The sequence below is a fragment of the Bos mutus genome, chromosome 7 (genome assembly GCF_027580195.1).
Source record: "Bos mutus isolate GX-2022 chromosome 7, NWIPB_WYAK_1.1, whole genome shotgun sequence".
Lineage (NCBI taxonomy): Eukaryota > Metazoa > Chordata > Mammalia > Artiodactyla > Bovidae > Bos > Bos mutus.
Genome location: NC_091623.1, coordinates 77,977,812 through 77,990,945, shown reverse-complemented (window position 1 = coordinate 77,990,945; position 13,134 = coordinate 77,977,812). Strand labels below are relative to the sequence as shown.

The 13,134-nt window shown below is 55.8% G+C and overlaps 1 protein-coding gene across 1 annotated transcript; it reads left to right on the top strand.

Moving 5' to 3' along the window:
- Positions 1 to 968: 968 nt before the first annotated feature.
- SNCB (synuclein beta) lies at positions 969 to 9,875 on the top strand. The gene is made up of 6 exons (XM_005892571.3): positions 969 to 1,226; positions 1,861 to 1,990; positions 4,737 to 4,778; positions 4,990 to 5,108; positions 8,827 to 8,916; positions 9,247 to 9,875. The coding sequence occupies exons 2-6, from the start codon at positions 1,870 to 1,872 to the stop codon at positions 9,277 to 9,279; spliced, it is 405 nt and encodes a 134-aa protein (XP_005892633.1). The 5' UTR covers positions 969 to 1,226; positions 1,861 to 1,869; the 3' UTR covers positions 9,280 to 9,875.
- The last annotated feature ends 3,259 nt before the right edge of the window (positions 9,876 to 13,134 follow it).

The window sequence follows — 13,134 nt, the reverse complement described above, 5'->3', positions numbered from 1 at the left end:
CTCTGTACAGCTTTACCTGACTCTGTTGAGCTGTCAGAGACCCCTTCCTCTGGTATCCCACAGCTTCCTGGGCATAATTCAGTCATATACCAACTAAGGACCTATGTGTGACTGGCACTCTAGGGTCATTTTGACAATCCAGACCGTAACCACAGAAAAAAGGATCATGTCCACCTCTTTCTCCTTCCCTGTTGCTTCTTCCGCTACGTTGTGTTTTATCTGTTCCCAAGCACAGTCCTGCCTCAGGGCCTTTGCACATACAGTTCCCTCTCTATGGATCTTGCCCTCAAGCATCCTGATCTTGGTGCTTCTCTGGGATCTCTGCTTCCATTCACCTCCTCATAGAGGCCTTCCCTGACCACCAGATCTCAAGCACCCCTACTCTAGTAACTCTTGTCCATCTCCATTTTATCATCTCCATGACTCTAATCACAAGCTGAAATAACCTTTGGCTTAAGCACTGATGTTTATTTTCTGTCCTGTGTCCCATCTCTGCACACACACAAATTCACCACTGCAAACTCCCCAAAAAGGAGGGGTCTAGTTTTCCTTTGGTGCTGTCTCCAGCCTCAAATCTGCCTGGTACCTAAGAGCTCAGTAAACGTTCGCTGAATGAACCATCCATATTTTACAGAAGAGGAAATTGACATTCAGAAAGGAGAGCTGAGTAGCCCAAGGTCCCACAGTTAATAAAGACCTCCAAACCCATCTGAACACTAAAACCAACTGCAGTATTTCTCCCGTACTCTAAGCACGCCGCATTGTGTCTCCCACCAGACTAGGTTCCTGGGGCACAGGACTTGAGTCCGATGACGCTCCGGGGTCCCCAGCGGCGTGTCTCGGGCCCGCCCCGTGAGGCTAGCTGGCTCCGCGGAGATGTCACCCTCCCCGCCTCCTGTCAGTCAGGCCGAGGGGGTGGCGCGGCCGCCAGGGGGTGGCGCTGAGCTCAGAGCTGCCGCAGCGCCCCAGCCGGAGCAGGAGCGCGCGAGACAGCAGGGCGCTAGAAGCGAGCGGCGGCTGGCGAAGCACTCCAGGCCCGGACACTACTGCACCTAGGCTCAGGGCTCGTGCCTCGTCTGCTGCAGACCAGCCTGAACGCCTGGACACGGCCCGATCCCTCATCGGCCCGAGCCCACCCAGGCCCAGCCCAGCCGAGCCTGTGCGTCCACCTGCCGCAGCCTCTGCCGCAGCCGCCACTCCATCCCCAACCCGGGCCCCGCATCTAGGTGAGGCGGCCGCGCTCCTGGCGCCCCGGGCTTAGCCGAAGGGGAAAGGTCTGGCAATGGAGTGGAGGGGGACGGGATGGGATGGGGAAGGGGCCGGAGAACGTAAACAGAACGCCGCGGGGTGCGTGTCGGTGTGCGACCCGGGGTATGTGTCTCTCTTGCTTCGTGTCTGCAGCTGCCTGGATGGCCGTGTGGCCGTGCGCCCGCGCCCGTATGCCCCGTGGTGTGTCCGCGTGTCTGTGCGCGTTCGAATGTCTGAGGGTCCTGTGTGTGCACGTGAGCGTGTCCAAGGAGTATGTTTGTTTGCGTGGCCGTGTGTCTGTCGCGTGTGTACAGGCAGGCCCCCGGGCTTCGCGCCATGCCCAGCACTCCGATTCCGCGGGGCTGCAGGTTGCAGGGCCCCGGATAACCGAGGCGGGGGGCCCCTCCTGCGTTCACGGGCTTCAAGGACACTAGGACTCGCCGCGGCCCTGTGGCCTGGCGCTGGGGAAGGGAGTAAGGTGGGAGGAGGTTCCGGGCCAGAAGGGCGCCTTCGGGCTCAGGGGGAGGGAATGGGACACCTGCGGTCTCTTCACAAGGGCTGGGGTGAGGATGTGGGCGAGCGCACCGGTGCCCGTGTGTTCGTCCTCCCCAGGCCGCCAGGATGGACGTGTTCATGAAGGGCCTGTCCATGGCCAAGGAGGGCGTCGTGGCCGCCGCGGAGAAAACCAAGCAGGGGGTCACCGAGGCCGCGGAGAAGACCAAGGAGGGTGTCCTCTACGTCGGTGGGCGAGGGGCGGGGCTTCCGGGGCTGCGAGGTTTGGGTGTCTTCCGAGAGGACAGAGCCGAGGTCCTCAGAGGGAGGAAGTGGGGGGTCTGGGCCGGAGAATATGAGTCAGCAGATGGGGCCGGGTTAGCAGGGTCACTGAGGACATAGCCAGCCTGGGTCAGTGATGACACGGACGGTAGGGGGGAATGGAGGAAGGGTTGATGAGTGTGGAGTTCAGCTGAAAGTCCAGAGAAGCAAGGCAGGGATCAAAGAAGATAGCCTTCTTCTGCTTCTTCTTCCCATTATTAATAGTTATCTGGTGTTGAACCCTTACTGTCTGCCAAGTACAGTGTGAAATACATCTGCAACATCTATTACTTCACTTAATGCTCCCTGCCCATCCACCGACCAGGGAAACCCCGGCTTCCCAGCACTTTGATTATGTTGCTCAAGGTCACAGCTGATAAGACCTGAAGCTGAAGTTTTAGCGAAGCTTTATGGATTCCAAAGTGCCCCCCTCCCCTTACCACTCTCCTTCTTGTATTGTTGGGGCTCCCTCCCAGCCCTGCTCTCCACCTCTGAAAGCTCTCCTCTCAGTGGTTCCACCATTGGCATCTCTCCTAGGGGTCCACCGTCCTTGCAACTAACAGCTGTCATCAGGAGAAAGGCCAAGTGGTTAAAATATCTCACTCTAAGTGGGGGGGGGGGGGAAGAGCGATGCTTCAGGGTCATTTGCATAAAGGGAGGCAAGAAACTCTGCATTCAGTCTGCTGATTCAGGGCTTACTTTTGTGTGATAGAATTATCTTCTATTCAGGCTGCAGAGGATTGGTTAACCTGCCCAGGGCTGTGGCAGATTTGGAATGGTGGTAATTTGAAAAATACTTTTTGATCACCTACTCTGTGCTGGTAGGTGCCGGCTCTGCTGATGGTGAGGTCAAGTATTCCAGTCTCGGGCTTTGACATCCAGTGGCTGGGGTGGGGAGCCACTTTGGTAATCAAAGAGGGTAGCATTTGAGCTGAGCCCAGAGAATAAGAAGCGTTGGGGAGGGAGGTGCAGAAAAGGCAGGTGCCAAGGGCCCTGGGATGGGGCGAAAGATACTGGGTTTGAGAGCAGAGGGCAGAAAGCAAGGATAAGAAATGAGATCAGAAATAGCCAGTTCATGAGGGGCCCTTGCAGGCAAAGCATTAGTCTGACTGTCATGGCAGACTGTGAGCCAGGGACCGACATGATCTGGCTTCAGTATAGAGAAATCCCCTAGGACTCTGGGGACAGAACAAATTACAGGGAGGCCCGCTGGGAGGTAACATAGCCACGAGATGAGGGTGGTTAGAGCTAGGCCAGAGGTGATGGAGACTGGGAGAAGGCTTGAGCTCACACCTTCTGGACCCTAGCTCTGGCCTCCCTCTTCCCTCAGCCCTTTCACTCCTGTGGACCCCTGACATCCCTGATGCTGTCTCCCTGCTAACAGACTCAACAACCACCTCCTTTTCCCCCAGGTTGGCACCTCCTGCTCCTCTCCCTGAGCAGGAACTCCTGATGGTCCCCGGCTCCTGTTCATCAAAGACTCAGCTCCCTGTAGCCTAGCATTCAACCTGCCTCATGGTTCCATCTCAGTCTCCATCACTCTGAGCACACAGACCGTATCAACGTGCCCCGTGCAGACCCTGAAATCACACTTCTCTAGGCCTCGCCTACATGCTTCCTGTCCCTAAAACACCCTCCTCAGTCCCCTTTCTGTGTATCCACTGCTTCCCATTTGTCAAGACCTGGGAAACAACCCCCCCCAATCCTGCAACCCCCCGGAGGCCCAGACTTCCTCTCCCCACTACTTTGAGGCCCAAGGCACCAACTTTCTTCTTCTCTGTCCCTCATCTGACAGTGAGCCATCAGCCTAGGACTTGAATCAGAGAAGGTGCCAACAAGTGTTTATGCGAGGAATAAATGGAAGTGCTTGCACAACCCTCCGTCCCCAGTCCCCAGCCACAGGTGTCTGGATGTGGCTGGCCTTAGCCCTGAGAAGCCCGTCTGCCTGCACCCTCCTCTCGCCAGCCTCAGCTGGCCCACACTCCCGTTTATGGCTCTATCTGCTGCTGTCTGGGTTGCCAGATCCTCAGGATTGGAGACATCCCTCTCTCCCGAAGGTTTCCACCCCCACCTCAGGACAGGCTCTCTTGCCTTTCCCAGTTACTACCCTCCTGGGAAGACCCAGCCAATGCCGTAGCTGTCAGTCACCATCTTCACGTCACCCTTAGACCCATCCTGCATCTAAGACACTCGCTACTTTGGCCAAAAGGAGAGATTTGCACCCTATTTAAAAGAGTCTTAAGAAATGGAGCAGGGGGTATGGGGATGTGAGTGTACTGGGGCAGGATGTGGGCAGTTGTGCACCAGGGGCACCTTTCCAAAGACAGAATCTTTTCGCCCCACCCCAAGGTCCACCCCCACCCCCACCTGCTCCCATCCAGGGCAGAGGATTAAATGAACTGGCAGGCAGAGTGCTTTCCCAGTGCTGGATCGTCGGCAACATCCAAGGGAGGGTGGGTGGGTCAGGGCATGGGACCGGGACAGACAGTGGGGAGAACTGGACGTCCAGATGATGCAGGCATGGAAGGGGGCACTTGTGGGATTTGGGGGCCCAAGAAGGCAGGGAGGGACCAGGATGCCCATGCTGCCTGGGCCCCTCTGCCCACTCTGTAACCACTGTGCTTGCTGGTTTCTGTTCCCTCGGCCCTTAAGTGTGCTCCGTTTTGTCCCCACAGGAAGCAAAACCCGAGAAGGGGTGGTGCAAGGAGTGGCCTCAGGTACTAGCCCAGCCCTGCCCACTTGTTCCCTTACCTTGGCCTAGGGTCTGCAGACATCCAGAGAGTGAGGGCAGAGGGCGGCGGGAGAGGGCACCCCCAGAGCTTTCTGCGGGGTGTAGTGCTCTGTGGGAAGTCAGGCCCTGGGACACTATGGAGGAGGAGGGCATCTATGTCTGCTTGACCTTTGCCCCCAACCCTCTCCCTGACACAGTGGCTGAGAAAACCAAGGAGCAGGCATCACACCTGGGAGGAGCCGTGTTCTCTGGGGCTGGGAACATTGCAGCAGCCACAGGTCTGGTGAAGAAGGAGGAGTTCCCCACTGATCTGAAGGTGAGCTATCCTTCCAACACACACACACACACACATACCAGCTACACCCATAAATCTGCCGCCAGGCTCCCTGCTCCCCCAGCCAGCCTGGGGCACAAGCCACCTCGCCTAACATTCTGCACGGCCCAGATAGACACAGCTCGGCATGAGTCTGCATGTGGCTTTGTGCGGGCATGGCAATCCCCGTGACTGTGACCCAAATCTGGATTGGGTACATGTATCCTGCTCGTGAGTGTGATCTGGCCTGCTTTTGGCCTCATCTGCATATGTCACTGATTGTTCCCTCACGTCTTTTCAGTCAACAAGTATTCACGCCAGGGAGGGATCGTTCTAGGGGTTACCACAGCAAATAGGTTCCTACATTCACGGAGCTGGCTCTGTAGTGGGAGAAGATACAGTAAACAGCTAACCAGTGCACAAGATGATTTCAGACAGGGATATGTGCTATGAAGAAAACAAGAGCGATGGGATAGAGAGTCAAGGGGTGAGGGGGCTACTTTAGTTGGGAGGGCTTCTCTGAGAAGGTGACATTAGAGCTGACACCCAAGTGATGAGGCACACCGTGTGGGAAGTCTATTTCAGGCAGGAGGGACAGCACGTGCAAAGGCCCTGAGGCAGGCGTGAGCAGAAGTGGGCCATGGGGAGGGATGAACTGTGTCTCACACATTTGTGCAGACATGTTACCCCAGGCAAGTGGTGGCAGCAACCCATGTGTGCACAAAGTCAGATACCTTCCTTAGGACATGCTACAGGGTAAGGGCTGTGAGCTCTGGAGCCCCACAGAGCTGGATCTGAATCTCAGCTCCATTACTTCTTGACTGTCTGGCCCTGGGCAGGTCCTGTCACGTCTCTGAGCCTGATTCTTTGCCTCTAAGACAGGAGATGAATACAAGAGGACTTTTGTGTAGATTAGAGATAATGTAGCTTAGAGGTGTTTAAAAACGTAAGTGTGCATCAGATCGGTCTGAGGTAGGGCTAGAATGTACATTTCTAAAAGGTATCTGGGTGATGTTGATGCTGCAGGTCCAGGGATCACATCTTGAGAACCACTGACGTAAAGAGCCTGGATGACATACAGTGAATGCTCAGTAAGAGATGATGGCCCACGATCACAGGATCAGCCTGTGTGTGCCCCCAGGGGCTTGTGTCACAGGTGTGCTAGGACGTTGAACTCTGTGGATCTATACACCATCTGCACAGTTGCCTCCTGTGCGGTGCTCCATGTTTTCCACGTACAAATGCTGAATCTGCCTCCATGGGGGTAGGGCTTCCTTCCGTGTGATCTCGGCATGAGCGGATCCATCCACTGGGCTGCGGGAGGAGACCACACAGCACCCTCCACTCTAGACATTCTGCTCAGTTGGTTCCTTCCCTCTGCTCAGAAATTCTGGTTCAAGTCCTGTCTCTGCATTTTACCAGCTGTGTGACTTCCCATTTCTTATCCTTGTTTCCAGTGATCACTCCCATTCATTGATGTCTTGTGTGGGCAGGTGCTGTTCTAAATATTGTACATGGAGTCACTCAATGAATCTTCACAATGTCCCTGTAAAAAAAGGTATCACAATTAGCACATCTTATAGGTAAAAGAACTGAGGCTCAGAGAGGTGAAGTGACTTACTCAAGATCCCAAATCCTGCCTGCCCCCAAGAAGGTAGTTGGGAGGTGCTAAGCTCAGGTTCATGTCACTGTAGTCCCTTGATGCCAACATGGGACAAGGCCCAGTACTGAGAGCTAGGGCGCAGAGAAAGCAGAGCTGTCAGCTTGAGGCTTGGTGAGGGGGCTTTTGCACACAATCATTTTTCTCAGGCTGCCTTTCTCTTACCAGCACTTGTTGACATTTCAAACCTCCTTTCTCAAGAGAACTCAAGATCATAGACTTACAATCTAAAGCCAGGTGTTTGGGGCCACTGGCCCCATGGAGAAGTCATGCAAGCTAAGAGTGTGAGTTTCTGTCTCTACCTCTCAATCTGCCCACATACAGTATCGTGGAAGCCTCCCCACACGCATACAAAGCAAAGACACCATCCCGCTTCCCATCCGAGGCAGCTGAGATCAGAGGTGAAGCAACTGACCTGATGCCAAAGAGGTGTGAATAGCAAGGCTGGGGTGGTTTTTAAGTGAACTTCTTACTGAAGTATATTATGCAGAAAACATTCATGCAGAAAACACACAGATCCATGGAATTTTCACAAACTCAACTCTCCCCAGGTAATCAAGCACCCAGATCAAGACATAAAACAGAAGACATAGCTCGTTAGAAGCCCCCCTTACCCTCCCTCCCACCCTACTCCCAGGGCTAAGACTAGGGTGAGGGAAGTGGAGTGCCTGGGGCACAAAATTTAAGGGGGCACTTATTCCAGGGTCTCGTTTATCCCCGGCACCTGACTCTCCTCACCTTTATCCTGTCCCCTCCACAGTTAATTGCTTCTATCACCACAGATTATCTGGGTGTCTTTCAGCTTTATGTAAACGTTATCCTAAAGCACATGTTCTTTTGTACCCGGGTTCTTTCACTCATCACTCAGAAGGGGACTCAAGCACGCCTTGGTGTGCACTGGGTTTTCCCATCCTAGACGTGCAGTACCCTCTGTGTGACAGGACCACAGTGCACACATTATTCTCCTGCTGTTGGACATTTGTTTCCAAACAATGTACAGAGCTGGGATTCTTCACATTCTGTTTCTTTCCTGTGTTCTGGTCATAGCCGGGTGACTTTGGGCAAGCTAACATTTCCCCACCTCCTGGGCTGTGGTGGACTCCCTGTAACTAGGGGAAGTGAGCTAAGCCAGGAGTGTAAACTCATGTGGTCACAGGGCCCACCTAGACAGGTAATGTGAAGGAGCTGAAGCTGCCTGGACGGAGCTGGAGCAACTAGGCCAAGGTGCCAGCCCTCATGGGTCCCAAGATTCTTACATCTGCCCAGTAGGGAGGGACTGTGGTTACATGTGCAACTGGGGGACGTGGTGGGGCCCCTTGCCTACAGAGCATGAACCTCAGGTTACTGTGTGTGCCCACGTGTGCAATCAGCTCAGTCTCGTGTTTGTGCACATATATGTGCTCGCTCACAGGGGACTGGCCATATGTCTGGCAGCCCCCTATTTGCATATATGCTGGCCTGCACAGGTCTGGGCAGCAGATGCTATGGGGAGGGGAGAGTCTTAGCTCACACATCCAAGCAACACCATGAGCTGTTGCTTCCAGCTTATCTTAAAATAGCAACAGCTGAAGAAACCAGGCCACACAGGGCCCTGGGGGAGGGATGGGTGGAAAGTGGCAGGGGAATGGCTCAGAGCCCCTGCTCAGCTCTGTCCCTGAGCCTCCATCTCCCTCCAGCCCAGAGGAGCCTCCAGGGTTATCTTGGGGTCCTCCTAAGCACCCCCCACCTACAGAGCTGACACAAAGAGGGACAAATGGATGATTATGTGTGCTATCTCCCCATCCCATCCAGTCCCATCAAGGGAAGCACAGGAGGCTGTCAGCTGCTGGGAGAGGGGTATGGGTACCTGCAACCCCTGAACATCCCCAGCTTCAAGCCATGATTGGAGGGATTTCACTGCTCCATCCCATTTCCAAGGCACTCCAAATAAACAATTAAAAATTCTGGTTGCACTGCCAACAAAGCCCAGCCTTCCCCAGATCAGCCAAAAACTTCCCAGGGTAGGAATCTGGGGGGCATGCGCAGCTGGCCTCAAAGGCCCTGTCTCTTCTCTTCCTGCAGCCAGAGGAAGTGGCCCAGGAAGCTGCCGAGGAGCCGCTGATCGAGCCCCTGATGGAGCCTGAAGGAGAGAGTTATGAGGAACAGCCCCAGGTGAGGGGTGGGGCTTTGGGCGTCCCCGGCTGGGGTGGGAGGTTCCTGGGAGGATAAGTTTGGGACAGTGAGTTTTCAAGCTCCCAGACCCCAGACCCCAGAGATGCAGCAGGGAGGGAGGGCAGATGGAGCCTGTCGCTGGGTCTCAGGCACCCCTGCCCAGGAACATCCCAGCCGTCCCCAAATTCTAGGTCTCTCCCCTGCCCAGGGGGAGGGGCGTTCACTATTCCTCCTGGTGGGCGAAGGGTCTCGGGGCGCGGCCTGGCCACTTGGTCTCCAACCCCTTCCTCTTTTGCTCTTCTCCACTCTACCCCCATCCCTCTGATGCAGGAGGAGTATCAGGAGTATGAGCCAGAGGCGTAAGGCCCCAGGACGGCCCCCCACCAGCAGCACAATCCCTTCCCGGTCCCCTGCCCCGCCCCCCAGAGCCAGGGCTGTCCTTCTACCCCTTCCCCTCAAAACACGAGATCTTCCTTCGCTCCGAGGTGCCCCCTGGGAGCCCGTGTTTGAGTCTCTCTGTCTGTCCTTCCCGCCCGCGTCCAACCCTGGGGCGTGGACAGGGCTGGGGCTGCGGCCAAGGCTGGGAACCTCGCAGCACGTATGTTGCCCCTTCCGCGCCCCATCCGGTCTGGTATCTGCGCGGTTGTAGCATGTTCTATGTGTTTTTAAACGAACAGGAAAGCGACGGCTCCCCTCCACCCCCCGATAGAGGCTCTCTGAAGGGCCTCCGGGCACCCCTGCCAAAGCCCTCCAGCGCACTCCCACATCGACCCCAAGAACCTTTTTTTTCTTTTAAACCAAAACCAGGAGCCAGGCTGTGCCATGACCCCTCCCCTAGCCGACCCGGTCCGAGCGCGGGCGTCGTGTATCGTGATTGTAGCATGGAGAGTCCCCCACCCTCGTGTGAGCGTGTTCCGGGAGGGCGGGTCCGGCCGCCCCCCTCTTTGCGTGTCCATGAATAAAGCCAATCTGTCTGTAGCAGGCGCCGCACGGGCAGGGCAGGGCAGGGCTGGGCTGGGCGCTGGATGGGGGCCGACAGACTTTCAGGTTACAGCCTGCCTCACTCCACTCTTTGGGGCCCGGCACACCCAGACCACGTGTAAGACTGACCACCTCGGGCCTCAGCTCCTACCCTCCCGCATGGACGACCTGGATGGACGCGGCACCCCCCACGCCTCGCTCCCAGGCTGGGACATGCTGCTGGCAGGGAGGCGGCCTCGGGCGCCACCTACTGGACCATAAAGCACCTACTGGGGGTGCTGGGCAGAAGGAAGCCCAGTACAGCCGAGGCGCAGGGCCCACGGGCTCACACCTCAAGGCACAGGCAGCGCAGGAGCATCGATGGCTACGCGCCGCGGACTTGTGTGCACTTACGCTGGTCCTTGCGCGCCAACTCGAGTGTACCCACCGGACAGACACGCACCTGCACTCACGCGCGCAGCACGCTGGCCGACAAGTGCAGAACCGGGCGCGCACTCAGAGTTGCACGCGCACCGCGAAGCTCTGGGAAAACAGCAGCGTGATCACTGGAAGAAGCTGCTGACCCTAAACTCCCCGCCCCCACACACCCCAAGAACACTGACATGCACATACCCCTGCGCACACCGGCCCGCTGCAGAAAAACTCATCCCGGAGGAGAGGAAATGGACAGTTGTCCCCCCAAAAAAGGCAGAGTTCGGGCAACCAGTGCTCCACCCTTCCCAGAAAAGCCTCGGAAAGTTTGCGACCTCGGCTGAGGTGAGCTAGGGTCTGCAGAAATCTGGGAAGCCGGCCCGGAACCTTGCGCAGATCGGTATCTGCACTGCTGCTGCTGCTACTGCTAAGTCGCTTCAGTCGTGTCCGACTCTGTGCGACCCCATAGACGGCTGCCCACCAGGCTCCTCTGTCCCTGGGATTCTCCAGGCAAGAATACTGGAGTGGGTTGCCATTTCCTTCTCCAGGTACTGCACTAGAGGGCCCCCAACACCGCCTCAGCACTGGGGAGTAGGGGCGGAGAAGCCGCGGTGCTGCACAGAGGCCCCGCCCCCATCAGGGCGAAAGCACTGCTCTGATTGGCATAGAACACACCGCGCCCGCGTCGAGGCCCCGCCCCAGCCAGGGGTAGGCCCCGCCCCCGCCGTTGCGGCGCTCTTGCTCTCTTTCGCCGCAGCAGTAGCTTAACCTGGCTCAGACCCAGGCCACCACCCTTGCCCATGCGGAAGCCCAGCACCTCCTTGTCACGATAGCCCCTAAACCTCGCCTGATCAAGACGCCATCCTTTCTCTGCCAAGTCCGACCTCCCTTCCGACTCAAACCTTTCTTCGCCCTTGGAAACCTAAGGGCCAGAAGAAGCTTGCTCTATTTATTCAACCCCCAAGTGTTTAGCGTCCCCTCCTTCCCTGAGTTGTTGGGGGCGGTAGGGTGCAGAAGGCCTTGAACGCTGGGGGACACCAGGGTCACTTGAGTCACTTTGGCCTGCAGTGAAGGAGCCTTTACTTCCGGAAGTACGAAGCTGCTGGCAGACGTGTGTGTAGGGAGAACAAACGGGGGTGGGGGGTGGGGCCGTGGGAGTCTCTAATTCTCTGACTCAACGTGCGAGTACTAGGATGTCCAGATCATCTTTGTCTGAATTAAGACATTATTTGCAACCCACAGTCCGCAAGGACTGCAGACTCGTGGTCCTTAGGTTGAATTTGGCCTGTAGAGATGTTTAATTTGCTAGCACAAGGTTTAAATATTTCTCATTTGATTCCAGTTGGCGACAGTCCCTTTCCCTCCCTGTTGTGTTCCTTCCATCCACTTCACTCATTTTCATGAACTGCTTCGTCTCTGAGGAATTTGAGTTTGTCACCTCCTTGCCAGCTACCAGCACCTGATCCCCATTTTTAGATGCCAAAACCAGGTTCACCATCTGCTTGTGAAGAGCTTTATTCCTCCTTCCTGGGTGCCAGGCCACGCACCTGGTTTCCTGAGCTCGATTTTCTGCTCAGAGACCAATGTTCTCATCTGCAGGGGTCACTTTAAATGCATTCCAGGCACAAGCCCAGAAGCGTCAGCAGAAGATGCCAGCCCTGTGTCAGACCCAAGTCCTGACTGTGAGTGCTTCTGTGGGAACACACAGCTAGCTCCTGGGTGCCTCCTTCATGACAGGGACAGAGCCATTTCCCCAGTGCCCAGCATTTCCCAGGCATCCAGCACTTGCCTCCATTCATTTCACTTGAAACCATCCTCAAAGATTCCTTGTTATTTGCCCTAATTTACAGTTGAGAAAATGGAGGCCAGAGAGGCAAAGTTTCCCGCCCTAGGTCACATCGCTGGGAAGTGGCAAAGGCCACATTCAGCCCCAAGCCTGACTCCGAAGCCCTCTTTCTTTGGAATTTTCCAAAAGGGACTTGCTCTGAGGGGAGACAAACAAAACCCATCAACAACAGGAAAATGTGAAGCAGCAGAGTGGAGATAACAGATCTCATGCAGTTTCAGGGAGGCTGCAAGTGAGTGTGTGTGTGGTGGGGTTGAGCTGTGTATCACACTTACATATAGATGCAGGTATATTTCTGTTCACACATGAAAAAGGAGGTTGTCTACGTGTTGGGTGCCTTTAGTCATTCAACAGTGTGTGATGCTCACCTACTCTGGTCCTAGAAGTAAGGGGCTACAGGGAACAGCCCTGGGGTCATTGCCCCAGAAGAACTCATGTCCATGGATCAGTGAACACACAGATCGAGACAATTTGGGGTTTTATGAAGAACATAAAATAAAGCCATGTGATAGAATGTGACACAGCAAGGGTAGTGACCAACGTTCAACTGGGTGGATCAGCTCAGGTGTCTGAGAGGCTGAAACCTGAATGAAAAGGAGGGGCCTGGAAAATCTGGGGAGGGCAAGCATTGCAGCACAGGAAGAACCCACCCGTATTTGCATGGACATGGGGTGTGAGGTCGGCGAGACTGAGCTCAGCCAGGCCTTCGAGATCTGGGAGTCCGGCCCCAGCCTGGCTGATCCACACCTTCCAGTCCTTTGCCGGCTTCTTTCCTTCACCTGGACATCTGCCTGTCACTCTGCCTGTTGAAATCCCTGCCTCTGAGCTTCCCCTATTTCTCCAGCCATAATAGACTTCTCCTTTTCACCCCCATCTGGCTCAGCTATGCACACGAAAACCCCCCTCCTCACCTGTGTGAGCACTCTGTGGACCACTGCCAGCTGGCTAACCTGAGACTACCGGCTCCTCTGATGAAGGGA

Coding starts and splice junctions, on each gene's coding strand:
- SNCB (XM_005892571.3), top strand. CDS start 1,870: ATGGACGTGTTCATGAAGGGCCTGTCCATGGCCAAGGAGGGCGTCGTG. Junction 4,779..4,989: donor GGTGCAAGGAGTGGCCTCAG/GTACTAGCCCAG, acceptor TCCCTGACACAG/TGGCTGAGAAAACCAAGGAG. Junction 5,109..8,826: donor AGTTCCCCACTGATCTGAAG/GTGAGCTATCCT, acceptor CTCTTCCTGCAG/CCAGAGGAAGTGGCCCAGGA.